General features: G+C 44.2%; 1 protein-coding gene across 5 annotated transcripts in view; it reads right to left on the bottom strand.

The window, feature by feature from the left end:
* Positions 1-1,003: 1,003 nt before the first annotated feature.
* The window catches only part of dgkh (diacylglycerol kinase, eta), a 45,362-nt gene continuing 21,242 nt past the window's right edge, over positions 1,004-25,123 (bottom strand). For 2 of the 5 annotated variants that reach the window (XM_041057155.1, XM_041057153.1), the window contains 26 exons: positions 24,494-24,598; positions 22,589-22,721; positions 19,656-19,762; positions 19,148-19,273; positions 18,695-18,797; positions 16,576-16,738; positions 16,355-16,463; positions 15,788-16,009; positions 15,347-15,438; positions 14,791-14,890; positions 14,381-14,687; positions 14,068-14,199; positions 12,830-12,964; positions 12,531-12,642; positions 12,201-12,311; positions 11,717-11,813; positions 11,061-11,168; positions 9,593-9,706; positions 9,371-9,505; positions 9,035-9,195; positions 8,766-8,871; positions 8,251-8,343; positions 7,975-8,094; positions 7,067-7,172; positions 5,436-5,566; positions 1,004-2,907 (listed from right to left, as the gene is read on the bottom strand). In XM_041057155.1, the coding sequence (XP_040913089.1) occupies positions 2,821-2,907; positions 5,436-5,566; positions 7,067-7,172; positions 7,975-8,094; positions 8,251-8,343; positions 8,766-8,871; positions 9,035-9,195; positions 9,371-9,505; positions 9,593-9,706; positions 11,061-11,168; positions 11,717-11,813; positions 12,201-12,311; positions 12,531-12,642; positions 12,830-12,964; positions 14,068-14,199; positions 14,381-14,687; positions 14,791-14,890; positions 15,347-15,438; positions 15,788-16,009; positions 16,355-16,463; positions 16,576-16,738; positions 18,695-18,797; positions 19,148-19,273; positions 19,656-19,762; positions 22,589-22,721; positions 24,494-24,598 (3,315 nt within the window). In that variant the 3' untranslated portion in view covers positions 1,004-2,820. Of the gene's footprint in view, positions 2,908-5,435; positions 5,567-7,066; positions 7,195-7,974; positions 8,095-8,250; positions 8,344-8,765; positions 8,872-9,034; positions 9,196-9,370; positions 9,506-9,592; positions 9,707-11,060; positions 11,169-11,716; positions 11,814-12,200; positions 12,312-12,530; positions 12,643-12,829; positions 12,965-14,067; positions 14,200-14,380; positions 14,688-14,790; positions 14,891-15,346; positions 15,439-15,787; positions 16,010-16,354; positions 16,464-16,575; positions 16,739-18,694; positions 18,798-19,147; positions 19,274-19,655; positions 19,763-22,588; positions 22,722-24,493; positions 24,599-25,123 lie in introns of all 5 variants that reach the window. The other 3 variants (XM_041057154.1, XM_041057157.1, XM_041057156.1) reach the window with 3 other exon arrangements.

Here is a 25,123-nt window from a genome sequence, read left to right as displayed (position 1 = left end):
AGCAGTTTTACTATACTGCTCCAGTAAAGCACATACTAACAGAAAGGCTTCAGCTTAGGTAAAACCTATATTCAGAGTTTCTGGCTCACTAAAGGCCAACTGTCATCATATAGTTAACAATGAATCTAGATCTGCTAAATAAACTAAAGGCATAATTCTGTCTGGGAAACTGAGAGGATCTCTGATGTCTATAAATTAGTGGTTTAGAGTTACTAACACCTATCTTTGGCTATGAGTTGCAGGATGAACAATAGTACATACATGAAAAATGCATCTTGAATTGGAATCAGCTTCATGTGCTTAATGATTTCTGTATGTCAGTGTGCAAGATTATACCCAATACAATGGTACTGACTGAAATGATTGTCGGCATAAGCAACTGTAAAGTCATGCTATTTGACAATGTGACTCAGGGACCGCAGAGGTATGACACACTGCCCTCTGGTGGGAGATTAAGGACAATACATGACTACTCACAGCTCAGCCACTGATTCGCTCACATTCCTCACATCCTTTGATGAATGGTAAGAGGTGAAAACTTGTGCATCCTGCTGAATTTTAGCACTCAATGTTAAGTTAAAAAAAAGTTTTAAAACTACTTCTTAATTCAAGGACAAAGGCAGAGTTAGAACCAACAAACAAGCAACAAATTATTCTCCAAAAGATGGAGGTGGGGGAACTCAGTTACCAGAGCTGAAATTACATGGTAAAAGTAGTTGGCAATGGTAAGTATACAATTGCTGATAAGGTAAAATATGCCACTGTTTCAGTACACACACCCAAACGCTCGCAGATACATTGCTATACATATTACATTAACACAACAGTCATGTCTGCCCATTCTGCTCATTCACTGACACAGTCCCACTGTAGTGTCTCATCTTGGAAGCACAGAGGAGCAAAACTACAAACTAGTGAACCACTGGAAGAAATTTGGAGTCTGTAAGAAAAAGCAGTCTGTCTATGGGTCTAACCTTTTAAAATCTAATCCTCAAACCTTGTGGAGGAGGAGTACATGTACAAAAAACTCTTTCAAGGTTTTTTTTTTTTCCCCACTGAGAAACATCATGTCAGAAAGCTGCAGAGACAGTATCAAAACAAGAGATAAAATATTGCACCATCATTAGAATACAACAGCATGACCATGTACAAGAGATTAGAACAAAATCAACTATACACAATTGTTATGGTGTAATATACACAATCAAATGTGTAAGCTGTTGACAATGCATGCCATGTCAGCAATCTACAAATGCATTAAACTACAACACTTACAAACATTTTTTGCATACACTGGTATACAGTATATACAGTGTATATATATATATATATATATATACACACACACACACACACACCACACACCAACTTAGCATCACATATAGAAATATACCCTGTAATGCCACCAGTCTTAAAAGAAACTAACAAGTAAAAGTAGTGTTCTGTCAACATCTCACTTGTGATTTGAAGAAAAAAAAAAGCTGCACTTGAACAATGCTATGCAGGCTGCAGATCAACTTCTCTATTATAGATTCAAAACCAATATCTAACTCCTATTCTCATTAGTATTAAATACTGTGTTAAATTGCCAAAAGTTAAAAAGTTGAGGTGAACCGTTAACTCTATGTAATGATATGAGGATTTGCACTTGCATAAAGCAAGAAGTAAAAAGTGCCTTTTAAGTATTCCTTAAAAAATCTCAACAACCCTACAGTTTATGTGGTTGGCTTCAGACCAACAGTTTTACTTTCTTTCTGACTAATACTAATCTTTTTCCCACCTTAAATGGAATTAAGACCTAAGACCTACAGGCCTATTAAACAAAGAGCTGTGATCTGAACAAAGTCATCAGATAATCATGTTTTCTAAACATTCACTTTGGTACTGATTTTCACATCCACGGAGAACGTGTCAACTTACAGATATTAATTCCATATATTCACACCTCATCAACAGCTTTTTTAAAAACTTCTTATGATGCCTACCAATAAAGCACATTTTACACTATATGACTGAAAATATGGCACTTGACACAAATCATTGACACATCATTATCATGCAAAAAAATAAATTAAAGATAGAAAAAAAGTTTGATTTAGACCAAAAAGGATGCTTTCAGTAGTAACAAATGGCATCGTAATACTTAAATCATGTAAAACTTGTTCAAGTGTTATTTTGCACACACAAAAAAAAATCAAGACACTAATCATGCAATTAAACATATATAAAGTTGAGCAAGCATAGCATGCGACAGTATCCCACTGTTCTCAGAAACCACATGTTCCAGATTTCTACCTACACTGTGACGTTACAGCTTATCCTCTCTGCCTCTACTGAAACCCGCAGGCTGCTTTGATGCATCTGCAGCTCTATAACGTGAGGCAGAGATCCAGCAAACGTCACATTTTCACATACTACTGAACCGAAACTAAACCCCGCACTCATGGAAGTCCTGGTTTTGCTACTAGTTTGTTATCACAACTCATACAATGAGTTAACTGTCAACAGTATGGTTAGTTGCATACCTGATTGTGTGCTAGGAATGGTTGTTAACTTAAAGATGGCTTTTTTTTTTGTGAAGATCCATGACTTCCTTTGCACTTCCATCAGCTTTCTCGACTGTCATTTTGGCACCAAAGCACAAACACACACACCAATGTATCTTGTTCACAACATCCCAAAGGCTGTCTGAGCAGAGGGTTAAGATCCAGCTCTGCTTGAATACCTATCTTCTCCTCCGCTGCCTATGGTGCTCCTAAACTCTTCCACTGATGCAAGGGGACTGTTTGTTTCCCCTCTCCAGTAGCGTCTGCTCCTGGGTTAGAGGTCAACCATGGAGGCCTTGGCCAGGTCTTTAGTTCCCTGGAGAATTCTCTTCATATGACCCACTTTCGATATCCCCAGATCCTAAAGAGAAATAAGACCAACACATTAAAAACACACTGAAAGAGGTCTATTGCAAGACATGCATAATGACTAACTTTGAAACTTAGGGTGATGCATTTAATGCGATTTGATATGAACTGAATTGAGGTGAAGACAACCGTACCTGATAGTTATTCATTAAGTTTTAAGACTACACCAGTGTGGTCATTTTATGTACAGATATACATGGTGCCCACAGGATGAATAACAATGACTCTGATAATCCCCTGAGTTTTCCTCTAGCGCCACCATGAGGTTCACATCCGTGGTTTTGAGTTAAGAGTCTCAACGACTATTGGATCAATGACATTTTAATACTGACTTTTCATCTAGCGGCATCATCAGGACAAAATGTTAATACATTACTGCAGGTGTTTATCAAACTAATGACATTCTGATCAGCTAATTTTAGCATGCTAACATAAGATGCTGAACATGGTAAAAATGTTAGCATGCTAACGTTAGAACTTAGCTCAAAGCACCGCTGTGCCTACGTACGGCCTCACGGAGCTGCTAGCATGGCTGTAGACTCTCAGTCTTGTTGACTTTTCTTTACTGTTGCTGCTAGGAATCATAAAGGTGCTCTTCAGCTTCTGATGTGTGGACAACCACCATGAATCAAGAAGTAACAAGCCAGTGTCAGTGTTTTCATGGCCACAGATGCAAGGCCCACATGGTTGAGGTTTGTTTATCTGTTAACTGTTTTGCTTCGTCACCTTGCTGCAGTGATGTAAAGGTGTATTCCTGGGTGTGTCAGTACACTGTGACATCACTGTTGGGCGTGGTTACAGGTGTGACACTTCTGCCCACACCCTTCAGTGATGCTTGCTGTGGTTAGAGGTGAAACAGTAAAACGTTGCCTCTCAGACTGTTGATAACATTAAAAAAAAATGACGTGCAGTTGTTGCCTGGATCTTAACCAAGTACTTTGGGTTAGATTTCAGTAAAAAGGAAACTGACTGTGCCAGTGGAGTAACTGGTTAAAGGGGAGAGAAGTTTAAACTTCCCTGTGATTGTTTGATTCACCACCACAAAAACTTGTGTAAAACAATGAATCATGACATGAATCATGTGATGTGTACGAGTGCAGGCGTTTGTGTGGTTATTTTGCATCATTCAAGTGTCGATTGCCTAAGATTTAATCAGTGTAACCAGTGAATCTGACGTGTGTGAGCACGACTTTGGGAATGACTCCAATTACAAAAAATAGAACAGAGATGGAACGGATACCCGACAGTTTCATTTTTGTTCATTTATGTTGTCATTAATGGCTTTATTACTTGTTAATAAATCATTTACTGATGTTTTATTTATCAGTTATAAGCCATGAATAGAAGGGACTGCCAGGTTGTGCCAAATCTTCCTTCAGCATGAAACTTTGTCTTTTCAGCTCTTTAATTCATTATGGGAATCTCTCCAATGGACCGTCTGACCACTAATGTGAAATAGCTGCAGGACATGTCGACCAAAATCCGACTGTGAACTACTTGTGAACATTTGCAGCTGCAGGTGTATTATGGTCTAACCATCCGAGCAGGTGAGTAGCAAACTATGTTTTCCACCGTCAGTCTTTAGATTAGAAAATCTCTGACAGTTCAATACTCTCTGTCAGTTAACACATTTTGCTTACCATTTATTCAGGGATGCAAATTTTATGTTATTTTCATTATTGAATAATCTGTCAATTATTTTCTTTATTAAATGATTGATTGTTTTAGCCAATGTCAAAAAGTAGAAAAAAAGGCCCTCACTATTTCACAGTACCCAAGGTGGTATACTCACATTCCTAACAGTGCAAAAATATTCAAATTTATGATCACAGAAGTCTAAGAAAACCAGCAAAGACACAGCTGGTATTTATTGGTGTGTAATCCATGTCCGGTTCTTTCACACTGGCAGTTCAGTCTGGATCTGGAAGAGAAGTTCACCTGTCAAATGGCTGTTTCCTGATCTGAGTACAGAGTAATCACCTGTGGAACTGTGTGGTCTGTGTGCAAGAAAACAGGAGAAATATAGCTCCTAACAGGTGTGTAACGAGAATGTCCAAACCTGTTTTTCACTTTTTCTTATCGTGTTCTCTTCAGCTGAGCTCACACTCGTGTTTTTCTCAAACCTTCTTGGTTTTTTCTTTTTGTTTGTTTTGTTTTAAATTGGATTCATACAGCCTGGCTTCACTGCCTGACTTCAGCACTCTACAACCTGCCCAGCTCAGTTTGGTCTGTCTACGCCCAGTCCGTCCCTCCCCTGTAGGCTTCTCCTCTCAGCAGATGCTCAGTGTTAGTGGGTAACAGCAAGTCTCTATCACAAAGCAACGATCAGACAGAGGAAGCCAAGCAGAGCAATGCAGCGCAGCGCGAGTGGTGGCGAAACAGGGAGACATCTAACAGGTTACAGAGCATAAGAAATAGACAAAGAGGAGACAGAGAGAAAGAGCTGATTGTAGGTTGGAGGAGAGGGTTCACACAGATTCACTGAGGGATTGAGGTGTGTTAACAGGTGTTTGCATGTACCTTCAGGTCCCTCCTCTCCAGGTGCAGTAGCTCTGAGCCGCGAATGTCGTGTCGGATGAAGGTGTCTCTGTACTCCCCCAGACTCAGCTGTTCCAGCCAGATGCCCACCTCCTCTGTGCCCCATCTCTCCACTACACACACACACACACACACACACACACACACACACACACACACACACACACACACACACACACACACACACACACACACACGGAGCAGAGCAGAGAGAGGCTCAGAGCGCCTCACAGGTATTCACACACTGCCACTCTCTCACTTCATTTAACTGCTCGTCCCATTCGTGTCCTCTCTCTCACACAGCATTCACCAGACGTGAATATGTCACCGCACACAACCTCACAAATGGGCACAAATTGTGGTAAATTATCAAAGGAAAAAAGATGGAGAACAAAAAGGGAGGGACAGCATCAGAGAGGAAGAGGAGAGGGAGAGCAAGTGGCGGCAGCTGGTGAAGGAGGGAGGAGTATGACAGAGGCCAAAGGTTGGTCAGAACAAGGCCAGTGGCGTTCCAGGAAGGCTGGGTGCATGCATACTGTACGGTAAACCAGATCAGAACACACAGAGATAGGAGGAGGTGAAGGGAGGCGGAAGCCTGTGCGGTCTGCAGGAAATACAGCCCAACTAGTCGGGATGAGAGGAGCAGGGGCTTACGCTTTACACCTGAGCTGACTGCGAAACATGTTTAATTATTTCTGTTATGTCTAAAAATGTATGCCCACTTCAACACATCAATTTTGAGTGGACTCTTTAAAATCTGATACTGATTTGATATTTTTTGCTTAATATGCAACAAAAATGATTTGGTTTCTGGCTCGTTTGTGTTCTAATGACACATTCGCTCCCTGCAGGGTGTTCCTTGGTGCAGCCTTGTTCTTCTCCTGACTTTGTGCCTTCTGAAGCCATGTTGAGAGCTGGATGAGAGCATGAATGGAGCGGAGGGGGTGCAAGTTGATGGTTAGGGTCAGACCGTGGGATGTAACACCTCAAACACACACCCATCCTTGTGTTTATGCAGCAATGCCTTTATGCATGAATTCTAATATGATGGTGGTGAGGGACAGGGTGAAAGGCAACCGTGACAACTGGTGACAGAACCAAGTTTGTTTATTTTGTGTGTGTGTGTAAATGTGCATCTTCATCACTGAGAGTGTAAAGTTAAAGCACAGTGGTAAAGTATCAGAGAATGAACGAAGGATGGCGGCACTTCCAGCTAATCATCCTGCTTCCCAGTAGTTAAAGTATTTGATAACCTGAGTATCTGATGATGTATTTAACAACAAGGAATCATTTCTGTAGCTGCTACGATAAAGGAAACAACTTTCATTCTATCTGAGCTTAAACATCATTCTAGGATTGATAAATCAAATCCTGCTTGGCCTCTTACGCTGAATTATTTGAGCCACAGCAACATTTGAGCATTCAGCTTGTCATTCAGAGTCATTTCATTTAATTCTACCATCCTTTCAAATTAAAAGCGTCATGTAGTGTAACTAAATTTTGACAGGAAATGATGTTGCCTGTTAAATCCCCATGGGACAGACCGTCTGACTGATTCCCCATCCTGAGCAGATGTAAACAGTCTGTCCTGTCTGTTCACTGCTGAAGCCTACCTGACTGAGGGCTCGTCTTCTTGGCGGCCTTCTCCTTCTTGAACTTGGGGACTATGCGAAACATGCTGCTGCGACTGTTCCTCTTGCCGTAACCCAAAGAGTGGTCCTGGTACATAAGCACAGTCAACCTATAGCCTTTCATTTAGCTACTCAGCTCTCCCGTTATCTGGAGCCATGTTACACCAAAGACATACAGTAGTGTATTTATGTACAGAGTGTTTTAAGGTAGGAGTAAAACAGAGTGCCGGTGATGTTATCTAATTTAGAGAAATATTACACACAGTCTGGTGTGTGTATGCTGCCCTACAAAGGCAAAAAACAGGAACTATCACTCACATTGTCACTGCCTCATCACTGCACTTGTGTCTTTTGTTATAGAAAGTCAGCAAACTGCACAGCTGAAGTAACAGCACTGTATCAGGTGAAACCTAGCCTGTGAGATCGCTAAAAAGCTAAAGCTGCTTAGTTACTGATTTTCTGTTTTCTGTACACGACCAATATCCATCTGATGAACTGACACTTTGGTTTTTCATTTTGTTATTACAAGTAATTAAATGAGGCAGCAGCTAAACAGTAGCAGCTCAGCAGATCTCAGGAGCTGCCATCGTACTTTCTGACTAATTAGTCTCATGTGCTTTGGTGGTTTAGTTACCTTTAGATAGATAGAATTTTATTAATCCCTTGGGCAGGGTCCCTCAGAGAAATTTAAATGAAATGCGTAACACAGTGTGTTGGTAGATGTGTGTGTATTTGTGTTCATTGTGTAAAAGTGCTCAGCCTGTTTTACAGTCTGATGTCCAGCCTGAAAACTTTAAACCCTTTCCTCTCAACAGCTGCTGTGCTCTGCCTTTGTAGGACGGTGTGTGTCGATGCTAATGTGTGTGTCAGTGTTTGATGAGGCTGCTTACCTCCTCGTCATTAGGCTGCAGTATGTGGTAGAGCCAGGGGATCTCTCCCAGTTTGCCCATTTCCAACTCCACGCTCTGCAGAGCACTGGACAGCTGCTCCTCCTCTGGCGGGTCCAGTTGCTATAAAGGTGAGAAAATAAACAGAGATCAAATACACGCAGAATACAGTGAAGAGAGCAATGAAAATACGTGTGAAACGTTAAATATTAAGAAGTAAGAGTAAAATAAGTTCATTAATATGATGATAAAATGAGGATTACGGCCATGATAACTCACCAGAGAGACTCTGCCCAACAGGAGAGACTCGGTCTCGTTGTACAGAGCCTTGACAGTGCTGGCCACTTCTATAGCTGTGTTCCGAGTCAGACTCTGGAAACAGGACACAACAGTTGTAAACTGTCACACATTGTACAGTATGAACAACAAACTACAACTACATATGCGTACCTTAATGCTGGTGATACTGGTAATTCATCTCACATCTCGATTTTCTTTAAATTTTCCTTTTATGTGCCTTACTGCACACACACAGTACACGGTTGCTTAAAAATGATTTGCTGGTGGCACCTTGCAGAGTGACAGATGTTAATGTTTTTATGTGACACTGATGTGTGCAAAATGTTTAACGTAAACTTTGGATATAGTGCCCTCTAGTGGCAAGTAAGTGATTTTTTTATTTTCCCAGGACTCAACAAAGGAAGTTTGATTAAACTCTACGATGCAGAGCAGCGTCTCAGTGCTCAACCTAGAATAAAAATGACTGTGTTGTGTGTTTCGTGTTGATAACTAACCTCTGGAAACTTCGGGTGTGTTTTGTTGATGGCGTGAGATGCAGCATTAACAGCATGAGCCAGCTCCTGCTCTAAAAGCCCATTGGTCTTCGCAGCCTCACATATCCTGTGATTAGACAGAGCACATGTCAGAGCACATGTCAGAGCACATGTCAGAGGATATGACTCATTTTTGAAAACAAAGCAGCACTTCAGTGGATGCCTCATACATCCATAAAGCCCGTGGACCTGCAGAGTGAGACCTGATATTCATGGCCCTGTGTGTTTACCTTGTAATGAGCTCCTCTGCAGCTCGGGCACACATCTGCACTAAGGCGGCCTCCTCCTCTGTGGCCAGGTCCACAGACTGCTGTGGGTAGAGGTGAGGCCGCAGAGGAGGCTTATCATACTTCAGCTTGTCCTCCCATGACTTCAGTGTGTTCTCAAACGCCTGCAGGGAAAATGAAAGGATGAGTACATCATGTAAAACTTTATCCATCTACCAGCATATCTCCCACCCAAAATCCAACCTCTCCACTCAGATTCCTTTCATTCTCCAACTTTTCCAGACACCTGCTGCTCTTCACTGAGCCCCAGTCCACGTCCCCTCCCTCTCTGAGACTCACCCGGTCTCTGGTGAGCATCTGAGCCCTGTTCTTGTGCTGAATCTTGATGACTCCAGGCGGCTGAATCCAGGCCTCACCGTCCACCTGAATGGGAACCCCCTCATCACCCAGGATGGTAATCTTCACTGTTCGACACTAATTTGGGCAAACAAACATGGATTAGATGCACATATTCCTAAGTGCATATTTTTTACTTCTATATTGTTTTTCTTGTGTTCTCACCTGTGCTATGCGATGGTGTTGCAGTTTGATGACTCGGGACACTGCCATCTGCATACTCCCAAACACAGCCACAACTTCCAGGATCTTATCATCAAATGATGGCGCACAGAAGATCTGCACAAAACAGTAATGACATTCAGGAAGCGTGTGTGCAGGGCCATGTTGCATCGACTGATTATGTGCTGTATAATCAGATAAGGCTGGTGTTGTTCTATAGTTTTCTTTCAGCCAACACAATTCATTAAAAGATTCCCTCTCTGTGCCAAGTTTATTCTCTGAAGATGTCATTTTAAAAAAAGCAATTTCCTCAATATTACAGAGTTATGTCAAGTATCCCACAACAACAATAAGAAAAATACTAAATATCATCAGCCTTATCCTGTGTTGTGATCGTGACAGGAGGATTTGTGAGTCCATATCTCTGTTTTCCCCTGTCAGCTCAGTTTAGCTGGAGCCTGAATGAGAAATGCCTTGTTTCTGAAAGAAGAGCAAGTCAACAAATATTGATCTCTGCCAGCAAACTGCCCATGAAAAGGTCAAAGCAGCAACGAGTCAGCATGTGCCAAAGTACACAGAGAAGCTCAGCGAAAAACTGCTGAACTCGCCCAGGGTAAAATGATCAAAGAACATGATCGGACACGCTGTCATGCGCGGCCTTGGCCACTAGACGGAAACCAAAGCACATTTAAAAGGACGTTCTGCACTGCATTTGGTGGTGAAGCAGAGATGGCAACATGTTGCTCAGTGAGAAAAGCTGGATCCCTTTAGTATCAGTATTTTCAAATAAACTAAATCTTTATAGCAAAACTACAGACCAGCTGCAATGTGACAAAATATCTGATGAGCCCACAGAACAGGCAGATCTATTCAGACAGAAAGTTCTGCTTGTAATGTACAGTACGTCTGTGTGTGTGTGTGTGTGTGTGTGTGTGTGTGTGTGTGTGTGTGTGTATACGTGCGCATACGTGCGCATAAAGTTTAACTAAATGTCCTCTCCCTGTTTCTGTTTCCTCCTCTCCAGCAAAAGAGTTATATAACACCAAATGCACATACTGTACAGTATGTGTGTGTCCAAGGGTAACCTCTGCAGGGGCTCACTAAGGTGTGTGCGTGCATGCATGTGTGTGTGCAAACTGACAATCCCTGAGCCTTAAACAAAGAAGCACAAACATCTCTCCAACCGTCCCTCCCCCTCTGCCTCCAGGCTATCGCGGTCATGTTAAACCAGGATCCAGGTTGTCTTTCAGTTAATAACAGACAAAAAAACGAGAGAACGAATGAGAAACACAAAGAGCGAGATGGAGCTTTGAGGCATGAGTCTGGCCAACTTCTGACATCAGCCTGAGGAGGGAAACTCGCCTTCTCCTTTTCAGAGGTGATCTGAGTCTCTAACCGGGGGCACGTCCAGCAGGATGGAACATTACACAGGGTTCAGTATGAACATCATGACTGCTGTAAATGTACTCACATCATCCTCTTTGGTGCCGCCCCAGAAGTTGGTCCCGCCTGCGTAGCTAGGAATGTTTAACACAGCAATACCCTGAAGGCTGGGCAGGGGGATGTACTGGCCGTCACACTGGGAAAGACAAAGAATAACAGAGCAGAGCTCAGATGGACCAGTAAGCAAAGGCAGCAGGGAAGGTGCACGTGTCTGTAGAAGAAACTCTGGGTGTCTGAAGGTTTCATAAAACATCAAATCGAATGTATTTCACTAATGTTAAGGACAATTTCACAGCAAAAGTAAAGAACCATTGAGCTACGAAAAAAAGATGATTTCTGATTGAACACAATCAAATTTCTGAAAGACACTATGACAGGCAATAATACTGACACTGTTCCTGAATACACCTGAGCACATGAAGACACCATCCTCTGGGCTGGATGAGGCTTTTCGTTTTGGAAGTGAGACATGTTCTAAAAATGCTGTTTCTCCAAATCCGTTTCTGAATAAACCTGAGCTGAGAAACAGGCTGGACAGCTGCAGAATAATGCATCACCTTATGTCTACAACACGTAGCTTAAAAGCTTCAAGAGTGATAACTAATCAGTCCCCACTGTTAACTGGTTAGTGCGGCTATAGAGTGTAAAATGACGTCTCTGGTTTGGGATTTTTTCCTGTCTCACCTCCAGCTGGACCTTCTGCTCCAGGTTCTTGTAGGTTCTCTGCAGAAGCTCCTTTGTGCCCAAGACACCGTACCACATCATGTTCTTGGTGCGACTCCTGTGTAGGAAGGAAGAGAGGGTGTGTACAACAGAGTGAGGAAAAAGGACTGCTGTGACATTAACTGAAAAGACAGAAATATGCTGTGATGCAGGAAATGGACATAAATATGCAGGAAATGATCAAGAGAATGTCTGGGAGGAGTGTGGGCTGTTAAAGAAGGACTGGATAGCTGGTTTGACACAGCACAGATAGATGGAGGGAGTTATAAACCACCTAGATGTTACTGTTGCTCATGATGTAAAAATGCTGTGTGCATTTAAAGCACTGACAACATTCACTGTTATCAAAAAAAAAAAAAGCACCGCCTTGATGCCGACAGCCAATGAGAATGAGTGTTGTTTAACGAGCGCAGAGGCACCTGAGGCTGAGGGAGATGTGTCTCACCTGCATTTCTCTGGATGCTCCTCTCGCTTGTTGTTGAACTCCAGGGAGATCTTAGCATCCAGGCCGATGCCAAAGTAGTTGTTCATCACACACTTTTCCATGTAGCCCTCTCTGAGTGGAGGAACAGTAGCACACACACACACACACACACACACACACACACAATCAGTAAGCTGTCAAACAAAGATATCAGAGACAGACAGCGAGCAAGAAAGACACAGGTGTGGACAGACAGAAGATTTACAGATGAATGGACAGAGAGACATAAAACCACACAGGCTGACACAGTGACAAAGACGAGATGAGACACTAAAGAGAAACAACTCTCACAGTGAGTCGAGGTCGATGAAGGGTGTGGCACCAAAGGGGTCGATGTTAGCCAGCAGCATCTTGCTAATGATGGAGCTGCCAGCGATGGAGGCAGCCAGACCTGCCCGCAAGCCTGCACGTGCACACACACACACACACACACACAATGCTAAGTTGAAATGTCAGAGCAAAGAGATCCTGTCTTTGTGAGCTTTGTGAAGGTCAGATGAAGGAAAAGAAGCTGTGTGGATGCTCTGAAATAGAAAACATCATGTTGTGTGTGTGTGTGTGTGCGTGTGTGTGTGTGTGTGTGTGTTTACCAGGGCAGATGATCCGTGTGTTGAGTACGGGGAGGTTCTCCTTGCTGGTGGTGAATGGGGTGATGGTGAAGGAGCCGTAGGACTGGGTGCTGCGGCTCACCCTCCTCTCCGTTGGAGAACACGGACTCTTAGCAGCTGGACACACACACACACACACACACACATATTGTTTTCAACATTTAACATTTAGTTCAACATTTGTTTAACATGATCTCTAATTGATTTGTGTCCAGGTCAGGAGGGAAACAAGGAGAGGACACAAAGCAGAGGGTTTGACTGATACCTCCTGGTCTTCCAATGGCTGAAAAATGTGTGGAAGGAAGGAAGCAGCCCCATGATAAACAGGAAGAACTTCTGCCCCTAAGACAATAACACATCCTGTGGTCGATGCACACACACTCACACAGAGGCACACGAAACACTGAAGCAGTAACATGCATGTGCATCCACATACAAAGCTCCACACATTCAGATGCATATAAACAGGCAAAGACAGACTTTATAGAGGCCCTGCCTCCACAGTGTCCACAGGTGCGATCATTTATTATTATAGAAGTTTTCCGTAGCCACAGCCTGTTGTGGAGACTGAAGATGGAGAGATAAACAGCTTAGCCTGGTACAAGAGGTGGGACATCACAGGAGAGAAGGGTTTCTCCGTGCACTTTTGAGAACTAATCCTTGAGTTTATTTATGACAGGAAACTTGATTTGCGTCAGCAGCAATTTTTTTTCCATTAGCTATGTGGCTGCTTCTCTGTGGTGCAGAGAGCAAAACATCCACAAGGTGGCAACATTTGAATCATGTCATTTTCTACTGCATCTGTGAACTTCACAAATTCAAATAAGGACTTTTACTAACAACAGCATCATTCTTTTTTTTACCATTAAGAGGAGAACATGGGCTTTTATATCTGTCTGTTCTCATGTTTGCCTAAACTACAGGAATAGCAACGTTCACCACTCTCAGCAGAGAAAAGGGGGAGGGAGCGTGTTTGAACACGTGAGGCAAAGCCAAATTATTTTCTCAAAGTTACTGAGGAAAATACGAGCTGGCAAAGTGGAAATCAAACAAGGCAGGACAGGTTAGATGTTTTAGAAATGGCCCAGGATGGAAACACTTCAGGGTCAAGCAAGTAAAAGGTTTGCAAGCAGGTCTCAGATTTGGAACATGGACCAGGACAGACAGGTCAGAGATCTGAAACAGGGCCGAAGCAGCAGCAGAGGCAGCGGAGCACTCACATGGCACCGCTTCCAGTTCCTTGGTGTCCTCGTCCTTCTCACTGTCCCTGTTCTCGTCCTCGCTGTCCTTCCTGAACTCAAGGGGAGATGGCAGCTCGGTGTCCTCTGTATGGGCATTCTGCTCATCGACCACTGAATGGAGGAAACACAGGAGGGATGAGAAGAGTACAGGCCATGATTCATGTGTAGTCCCTCAGCTCTCTTTCTGTGTGTTATTACTCTGATGTTTTTATTAAACAATAAATAAAACATGAAAAATTGTGTGAACTGGGTTCAGATGGATTTCCCTCCATATTAACATGAGTGTGTTTACCTCTCTCTGCCTGTTCTATGATCTGTCGCACAGCTTTCTTCAGACTGTTGGCCCTGAGCATCAGCTGCTCCCTGCTTTTGAACAGCTGGTGTGGGGAACCTCCTCCTCCTTTCTCCGTCTCCTCTTCCTCCAGCTTCTCCTTCAGCTCTGTCAGGCTCTCCTCGCTGGCCTCCTCTTCCTCCTCCTCCTCCTCCTCCTGCTCCTCCTCCACAATAGGAGGCGTGGAGTGGGGGAGTGGAGGTAGAGCCTGGCACTCCGTGTTGAGGGTCTGGAGGAGGGAGTCCAGTTTCTCATTCAGGATGGCACACTGGTGGGCACAGAGGAGAGGAGACACAAGATCTAATACACAGGGAGCAGCTTTTCAGGACAGGCAGATCATGGATGTTGACTGCACTGTTTTTGAGGCTTACTTTGAGAGACATAGTGTCACACTCCTCTGCGTTCTCCGTGCTTTTTTCGTAAGCTTTCCCCACTTTGGCAACAAAATCCTTCACTGTTTCACACAGGATCCTAAAAAACAGGAGGAGAGCTTCAGTGTTTCATGGTATAATCACAACAACAAGGAGAAGATGAGCTCAGGGCTCTGTAATGACTGGACTCTTAACTCCTTTAGTACTTTACCCTCCTGTCTGATTAGGTTTGATTTAATGTCATTGTGTATTTTCTTACAAAACAACTTGAAGATCTGCTTTGAAAAATGTAATAAAACTATAGTTTAGCAGCATTTCACCTGTTTGTCCTGAGCTTTAAATAAGCCTGTGCTATCTACAGTGTGTGGCACTGTTACACACCTGTGTGCCAGCACAAAAAAAGGCTTCTGACATGTGCTGTTGAACAAATTTGTGTCATCCCAAATGAAGCCAGCAGACATGTTCTAAAGGTCAGATGAATCTTTTGTCTATAGAGGGTTATTCTGAGTTGATTCTAGTCTGTTTGGGGTCTCACTGTTACGTCTGAGTCGCTTACTTGGCAGAGGAGATGACCACAGAGTGCTGCTCAGAGTTGAGGATCTTTGTGAGGTGGGCAGCTACTGAGTCTTCATAGGCAGAAATGTGAAACTGGAGAGAAAATACATTAAAAAAAAATACTGTCATACTAAGACAACACCACATTCAGACCTGTGGGGGTAAGTGTCCTGTTGTAAATACAAGTAAATGTTCTTCCATTTTTCTCTCGAAATGCTGCAAAATCTTATAAAGTATAGAATGAGCAAAACTCATTTTGGAGAAATGAAGTTTCTTTGTCTATTTCTGAACCCAGGTTAAGGTGAAGCTGAATTGAAAATGTCAGACACTATTTCCAGCATGTGCTCAGCTACCTCCTACTCACGTCTGTCTGTCTGGAAGCCCTGCTGGGCTTGATTGTGCCTACTGATGTGTGTGAATATCTGTCGACTCCTGTGAGTACCTGGCAGTCATCGGCTCCCTCAGGCGTGGTGGGGCAGCTGTGTTTGGGCGGGATCTTAATCTCGTAGGTCATAATGCTCCAGCGGTCCAGCATCTTGGTGCTGGCCCTCTCTAACTTCTCCAGGATCTGGGGCAGCTGGGTGTCATCGTCGCATGACGGGCCCCAGCCCAGCACCCGCGCCAGATCATTGCCCGTGCCCAGCGGCAACACCCCCAGCTGGCACTGAAACGAAGGCAGAGGGTTTATTTGGCACCAGGGAATAAAGGCCTGCAGCAGTCAAAATGAGGTCTGTGTGTGTCTGTGCATGCCTGCTCATGTGTGTATAATGAGTGCGTGTCTTTATGTAAGCCGGCCGGGAGCAAAGGCAAAGAGCTCAAATGACCAAAGACACATCACTTTCTATCATCTCGTAGTTTTTTACTCCATTCTGGCAATTTATTTGACGTTAAACTGCAGCTGTAATTTATTGTTAATTCAGGAGAAATAAGTTGCTGTTCTGACAGTTTAAAGTTCAGCTCAGTGATATTTGTGTTGACATCCCAACACATCCACTAATCTGTCTATTACCTGTTTGTGCAGATTGAGTTTGTCAATCTCTGAGAGGACCCAGCCCACACTGCCATCACCTCCGCACACCAGAATCCGGAAGTTGTCGAACTTCTGAAAAAGGCGCAGACTGACAAAGACACACAAGGATAAACAGTTGGCAGTCAGTTATTTTGTTCTGATTTCCACAGACATGCTGCTTTGGACTGTGTCTCCATCTGTAAGCATCTGTAAGCCCTCACCCGAGGTGCGGCCCACCGTTGACCAGGTCAAAGACTTGAGCTGGATTGAGGAGCTGCTTGAAGCGTCGTAGGAATTTCACTCCCTGGTTGTCACCACTTTTGGAGTTGACAAAAACCAGGAGGGGACTGGCACACGATGGGGGACAGGTGGCCTTCCAGAAGCCTGAGGAAAGATGGAAACACCTTTAACGCTCTGAGCACCAACAAAACTGCACAGTGAATAAAACGAAAACAAGCTGCAGGAGTGGATACCGCCAAGGGAAAACATCAAACTGTCCCTTTAACGCTGTGTGACCAGGCCACAGCTCAAAGCAGAGCAGCCATGTTGGATGTAGTGGCTGATGTGAAAACACTGTCATCCTTAAACAACCACATCAAAGTCTCAGTGTGTGAGTGAGACTGAATGGAATAATACATGTGAGCACAGCACACGCCAAAAACACGCTTATATATACGTGAATCTGTGGAAGCTAATGCAACAAGAGGCGTCTGTGCTCACAGCATAATCTGCACACCCCCACTGTGCTGACAGCGTCGTTCCACCCTGCATGTGTGTGGCTCTGCCATCTACTCTGTGCCTTTCCCCACCCTTTCATCCTCCACTCCTGCCTTCTGCTCTCTAATCTCTGTCTACCCTCTTCGATTTTATTTCCTCCCTCTCTCTCTCTCTCTCTCTCTCTCTCTCTCACTCTCTCTCTCTCTGTGATCTTGTCAGTAAGGGATGGATTGAGGGAGGGCGAGTGGAAGAGACAGGGAGGGAAGGGGAGTCACAGTGCTCCTGCACGTGCTTCAGTCTGCCTCCCAGACAATTACAACCAAACTCCCCCTCTTCCCAGCCTGCATTTGGGCGGGGGGGGGGGGTCCTGGCACGTGAGGAGATGCAGAGAGAGTAAAAGGGCAGAGAAAGAGCGAGTGAGAGAGATGAAGAATGTATCTTCTTTTTCATTTGCCCTTTTTTGCTTTTCCTGTTTTCATCTTCCCCTCCTCATCTGGATTCCCCATCCTCCCTTACTCTGCCTCTCTTTTATCCATCTACCAATTAGCCAATGCCAGCTTTTCACAGACTCACTGCGTGTGTGTGTGTACTACATATGTGTGTGTATTTGTGAGTGAGTGTGTGTGTGTGTGTGATCCAGCCATTGACTTCAGCAACAGTAATCCAATCACTCATGCTTATCTGAGTCTGTCTTGCAGGTGCTGATCTCCATCTAGAATGAGTTTAATGTGGGCTCTGGCAAAAACACACACAAACACACACACACACACACACACACACACACACACACACACACACACACACACACACACACACACACACACACACACACATATAACACAGGGAAAGTCACGCAGAGTTGTCACGTATGAACAAAGAACCACAGATGACAGAAACATACTACGTTGGACAGAGAGCCTTTAGGGAGCCTCAGGGTGCTTCGCCGCCATCTGCAGAGCTCGTCCTCCTCTGTCATGTCTGTCTGCTCGTGTGCTTTCATGAAACGATGAGCGTGTGTGTCCATTTTCACAGAACGTCAGGAGGCATCTAATTATAATTCTTCTCACACACACACACATCTTGTCTCAAGATCTATTTTAAGCCCTCTGAAAGGTGTGTACCAACCTGTCAAGTGGGGCTATTTTTAAAAACCTCGCTATACAAGAGAAAGGCAGTTTCCTGGAGCACATTCCAGAGCCTTGTCCCTCTCTAATACCACGGATTTGATGCTGAGCTCAATTACATGAGGGGAAAATAATGATACCGTCTTTTTCTTTCTGTTTTCCAGCACATGCTCCAGCAGTTTACAAGAGAAGCGGGTGGTGAGGAAAACTGTGTGTGAATTATCACATGCCTGAACGGACCTTGATGCCTGGATCAAACCAATCATCACTCTCTCCCTCTATGACCTGCTACCGTCCGGAGAAGGTCAAAGTTCAGAGCAAAGACATCGTCGGCCAAATGAGGAGAAATCTCATTTATTCACCTCTGAAATGGAACGACTGCTGGCATCAACCTCTGACCCTTTGAGTGAGTCAGCACGATTGTGCGGGTGATTGTGAGAGTGCCTTTGTATGTGTGCGTGTGTACGGGTGTGTGTGTGTGTGTGTGCGTGGTACCTACCGTCTGAGTCGATGCTGTTGAGCGCCGTAGGGGGAATGATGGAGACTTTGCACTGACCCAGAGGACACTTGCGAGGGTACAGGTCCATACAGGCTGTGTGCACCTGGAAAAACAACAGCAAATACAAAGGAAACATTTGTGATTCATGTTATTTTCTTTCCTTTCGTATAAATATGAAACAGAAATGACGTAAAAGTCCCGTCACGTTGCCTGTTCATGTCTGATTTATTGTTTTTTTAATGGTTAATATAACATCGGGTTATGTTACAAACATACAAACATACTGTACTCATGTATATGCACACATTTACACACATACACACCATAAAATATGGCCACACACACTGCTGATCCTGCATCAGCCACCATTTCTACTCTCTCTCATTCCTGTTTAAATACCAGTGTTACTGTATGTGGCATTTAAAACGTATGTATATGTGACAGATGCCTCACCATAGCTTTGCACCAGAGGCAGCGCCAGTCCTGCAGCCTCAGTACGCTGCCACACGTCTTATCACACACGGCACACTTGGCACTGACGGGGAGGTTGCCTTCCAACCACTGGTGAGGCATCGCAATCTGTGGGTTTAACACACACACACACACGCAGATCAAGAAATGGGAAACACTTTACGCTGCCTACTGTTATCTGTAATTTCCTTCTGGGAACACGTCTCTCTTCTTTCTCAGAAACTGATGAATCCATGAACTGCATGTTTACTAACTGGCAGCTGAAGCTCTGCATCAAAATTCAATTTCTTTAAACTCAGCAAAAATGACCACAACACAAGTCACATGCTTCAGTATTTCCCCAGATATGTTATATGTTAAAGCAGACTTTGAGACACATGGATGTTTTTCAATACAGAGTCCATTTACAAACACACACACACACACACACACACACACACACACACACACACACACACACACACACACACACACACACACACACACTTACCCCATCCTCATCTTCAATGATATCCTTCCCTATGGAAGCCAGAGTCGTCCATTTACAGTTGTTAGTGGCTCTGACTGCACAGCGTTTGTGGGCTTTGAATTTGCACACTGAAAAACACACACATTCAACACACACAGCGTCAGTCAGTCTGACAGTGTGAAAACTCTAATAATAAATTAGATAAATACAGTTTATTAAGTAACATAAATATTAAATAACAACATAAATTGCATTAGAGTAAATTGTTAAGTGAAGTTTTAATCAAACAGATTAGTATGTAATTCTAAAATAAATACAATTTGAATTGTGTGACGGTCATGACATTTGGTTAAAGCCGCAGCATTTTCAGATACTCAGGTCATTTAAGATGCTAAATGTTCAGAAACTGACACGCCCCTGAAAGTACAGTGTTTTAATCAATCATTCCCTAATGAGATGTCAGTGGGCGTAATTACTAACCTGCCTGAGCCTGTGCTGCACTTAGTATGTGACAGATAGAAGCAAAGCATGAGGACTTAGCTCCACACCATAGGTCTCAATCCATTTATCTATAAGCAGTATAACAGGAAGGCTACAGCCAGGCCGAGAAAGACCTGGACCACACAGATCTGTGCAGCTGCATGTTCATGAATGTGTTTCTGTGGCATCAGTCACAGGATGAACAGGTGAAAGTAAAAGCCTGCTAAACGTAATCAGCTCCACCATAATCCTCAGCAGCTTCATCTCAGTGTGGCCTCAACACATTAGCAGAGCAGGCAAATAAGGACAAAGCAGAACACGCGGCCAGTTCTGTGTGTGTTTCCTTCCACTCATTCATCAGCATCACTCAGCATCCTCCATACGAGCAGGCTGACATGAAGGCCAGCGCTTAGTTCAGTCCTGGCCTCTGTTAGCTCCACTGCACCTGCCATTTTACGTGATGTACATGTGATGTGGCGGCAGTTCCAATGTCATGCTACAGTACAGTACAGTATAGTTATGTTTAACAATTCCTTTAAAATGGTTGAAGTAATGCAGGTTCCTCTGAAGAAGACATTTAAAATGTGAAATGTAAAAACATGAACATGTTCAGGCAGATGGAGACGGCTCTCGCCTTTTTCTCCATTAGACATGAGGCACTTAGCCGACTCGTGAATAATGTCTGCACTCTGGGGAACTTTGCTTCTAGCCACCTCACCCACCCCATACGTAACACCGACACACACCCAGACACACGCAAACTTGTCATTAAGCAATCTACACAAGATATACAAATTAAGTCAAAGTCATATCCGGGAGCAACAATCGATGTTCCAATCCAGTCGACCACTAAATGCTGTTAGAGAGCATTAGCAGAGCATTAAGAGAATTCAGAGGACATGATACCACTGTCTGTTAATGGTGGGGCCAAACCCCGAGCATCCACAAACCAGACTGGAAGAAAACACGGTGTGCAGACCTGTGAGTGTTTGTGTGAAACACAGACTGAAAGCCAGAGGAGGTTGTGTGTGTTTGAGGCTAGGTAGTGCAAATCAATCCCCACCGACCGTCCTGCACAGGAAATCGAAGGGAAATTTAAGCCGCGCTGATTGCTGTGAAACTGTTTGGCTGGCTGCTCTCCACGTTTAATAGAGACACTCTCCCGCCCTCTCTCCTGTTTTTTTTTCCTTCTCTCTCTACCATTCTCACACACTGTCCTCACGGGTGATCCTCCTCTTCACACTGTCTCTTCTTTGAGTCAGACATCAGCAGGCTTCTATTGGATTGTACTGAACAGCTCCTGTGCTCACTGCGGAGCTGTACCTTAGGCCGAGTGCTGTATATCAAGAGTAAACAAAGCAGCTGTGTGTTAAGCTACGATGGAGGAGGTGTGAGAGGGAACCTGTGTGAGGCCAACACAGAGCTCCACTAACCACCATGTGTTCACCCTAAACCTTAACTCCATGTTTTGATCAACCTGAGACCTCAATTGCATCTCCCTATTGCTGGTAAAAAGTGTGTGTGTGTGTGTGTGTGTGTGTGTGTAGAAGCTGATTTAGACCACTAGAGTTAGATGCTGCTCTAATGACTTGCTCTTTTCTCCCTCTCTCCCTCTCTCTGTGTCTCTTTCTTTTGCCTTCTCCTCTGGATATGAGAGGACCTCATTGTAGAGGATAATGAGCACTGAGTGGAGAGGCTCTTACTGCCTTCACAGATACAAACCGCACCAAATGCATGTGCGTGAACACACACAAACACGCGCATGGACTGCTGAGACGCGTGTACACATACGCACGCACACGCTCGGAGGAGGAACATTAGCAAAATTAGAACGAGAGGATATGCAGATGGTGCTCATTAAGGTCTGTTGCCTGTCACTGAAAAAAAAAAAAAAACAGCGTTAACCTCCCATGTCACCACCCCTTCCCTTTAACACCCCCGCTTCACTGTTCCTTCACAGATGAGGTGAGGAGACGTGGCGTCATTCACAGGATCCGTCACTTCCGTGCATAAAGCTAAAATAAAACTCAAACAGTCTAACTAACACCCAGTGCCATTTAAAAGCATATGGTTACAGGCTTCAATCATATGTCTGTGCAGAGTTAATGGCAGTTCACCTCCAGCTCTTTTCCCTCCCTCTACTTCAAGCTAACAGATTGATGGGCACCCAGCCATTCACCCCGCTCAAAGACTCATGCTGGCTCAGGTATATCTAGTCAGCTCCAGACATTCGAACAAAGAATTTTCTCACTTCAGTGACTCCCAAGTCCTTTCTTACGCAACATTCAAATGATCTGCTGCAACGTACAGAGCAGGAAGTCTATGAGCCAGTAATAAGATGTAGAAATGAGTGAGCATTGCTTCAAAGGGCCCTGGATTAAAGGGTATTACATAAGAAAACACAGTGTGTGTACTCGTCCACAAACAATCATGTGCTTGACAGTGAGCATGTGTTGTGTTTGTGTGTTATTTACCTTCACACGAGAGGCCATGAGACGTGACCCCAGACAAGCTATCTTTACAGACGTTGCAAAAGGTGGGCCGTGCATGGGAGCAGGCGTACCAGTTGTGCATCCCTGAGAAATGTTCCACATTAAACTGTGCCGTCTGGCAAAGGAGAGGTTAAAACAGGTTGGCGGCACTGGGATGACAGTCACAGAAGGGCAAGCACAGTGCACTACATCGTCATGACAATAACATATACACAGTGACAGGTCTACTGTAGGTTTCATTACAGATCACTGCACATAATGACTGTAAACAGAACAAGTGTTTAACATGAAAAATCTGAGTAAAGTGTAAAGTGCATCACATTTCTCCACCTGTTTCCTGCAGCAGACACAAATCAACACATTTTCACATTCACTTCATTCATTCCTTGTGTATTAGCTTCCCCCAGTAACATCAATAACAATAATCATTCACTTTCCACTGAGGTCTGATCTCTCTGATCTTTCAGATCCTCGTGACGACACTGTGTGGGATCTGCACAGGAGAAATCCTCCGCATCACATCAGTGTCTCTGCTGCTCCACCATTTTACAGAAGTGACACCTGGTCAGGAAAACTGGACGCTTCTGTACATTTCAGCGTGCGGAGCGAGCCGACTGTGGAGCGAAGGCTAATGTGAGTAGTGTACTGTACCAGCGTGGGCGTTGCGTCTGCAGTAGTTGGCGCAGCCCTGGTACAGTTTCATAAGTAGAATTGTAACAGGTGCTTCCAAACTAGGACATTCAGACTCTTCTGCTGCTGCATTAGAGAAGAGGGTGATTAAATGCTGTTGTGTTGACATCTTGGCAGGAGTGCGTGCGCATTCATGTGTGCACATGTGTGTACCCTGTAGTGTGTGAGCTCTGGGGGTGCTGCTGCATTGCAGTGCAGTAAGGGGGCGAGGGATGGGGTCTTATATAAGATTTCCCTCCCAAATCAAACCCATTAAAATGCAGCGCTGCTTTCTCCCTGCGCTCGCCACAACCCGTCACTGTCAACACACAGCCCAGATTTACACTCCGCTTTCATCTTTCGCTGACAGTGGAATATTCTCAGCAGTTACGGGCGGTTTTGTGACAAATAAAAAATGTCATGGTGGCACGTAAGTCGACAGTCGTGCTGTTTGCTTGTTTTCTAGAGTCTTCCAGAAAAACTGTAATGTATAATAAAGAAGGGCATTAAAATGAGCAGCAGACAGAGCCGCTCCGTGTTTATGAAGCTGGAACCATCAGACACGTGCTGTGGCGTTCAGCATGTGCCTCGTTTTTATGTGTGACTTTGATGCTGATTGTATTCTGTGTGTGTGTGTGTGTGTGTGTCTCCTTTACTGTTTTTTTTTTCCCTGATTGTAGAGTTGTGTACCTGTGACTGTATGTGTGGATCCATGCATTCGTGTGTGTGTTTGCTGGTGCTCTGGGACTCTGAACCTTCACATGAGTGTGTTGCTTCTGCATAAACAACTTGTTAAGTCCCGAGTTGCCAATATCACGATTCCCAACATGCAACTCTTTTTCCTACTATACTTTACACACCCATCTGAGCTCACCACTGTTCCACATACACTTATTTCTGTTCTAATAAAAAACACTAACAGGATACGTTCACTTACAGAAACACCCTCAGTTGAAATGTTTATTAAAAACAGAAAAATGACAAAAATCTCCAGAAGAGGATACGCCTAAAAACAGCTCCATTGTTCCTGCGGCACTATGTCTTAACACACCCCATCTCTCTCTTTTTCTTCTCTATCTCTTTGCCCCCTCCCTGCCATATACATATGATCACACACACACACACACACACACACACACACACACACACACACACACACACACACACACACACACACACTGGATCTGTCTAGTTGTTGATTTGGAAAGGAGCTCTTACCTCGTAATGCTCTCTGGACTGGACGGACTTCAGCGAACTGATCCAGTCCTCCATCTCTTTCCTGTTCTCAGCACAGAGGATGAGCCTACGGAACGGAGTGATCACCTGGAGGGAGAGTGAGGGATACGTGCACGGGTGAAAAGGCTGAGACGGATTCTATGGCTAAAAAGTGAGAGAGAAAGAGAAAGAGAGAGGGAGGGATAAATGTTTCCAGTGCTTTCCTCCTCAGCCTGCGGTGCCACTGAGAGGAGAGAGCGAGCGGCTCTGTCTTTAAGGGAGAGAAAGGATGAGAAGCCCCCTCCCTCCCTCCTTCTCTCTCTCTCTCTCATTAACTGTAGCTCTCTCATGCCCTAACACCTTCTTGAGTTAGTCTTTTCCTTCGCTCCAGCATTTTTTCCTCTCAGCCCTCCCTTTCTCTCGCTCTTAGCCCTTCATGAGTTGAGGCAGATATGTGCTGACAGGCGAAGCACCTCGGTAAAGGCTAAGAGCTCCCCCCCCTTCCTCCCCCCTCTCTTGTCCTCTCCCTGTCTGTGAGTGGGTGTGTATGGACAGTCTCCCTGTAGATAACCCTACAGACACACATCACCCTTTCAACACCCCATCACTTATTTATGCTCCCTTCTCTCTTCT

This window comes from Toxotes jaculatrix, chromosome 15 (assembly GCF_017976425.1).
Source record: "Toxotes jaculatrix isolate fToxJac2 chromosome 15, fToxJac2.pri, whole genome shotgun sequence".
NCBI lineage: Eukaryota > Metazoa > Chordata > Actinopteri > Toxotidae > Toxotes > Toxotes jaculatrix.
Note: the sequence above shows the minus strand (reverse complement) of the source record. Positions and strands in the feature narration are given on the sequence as shown.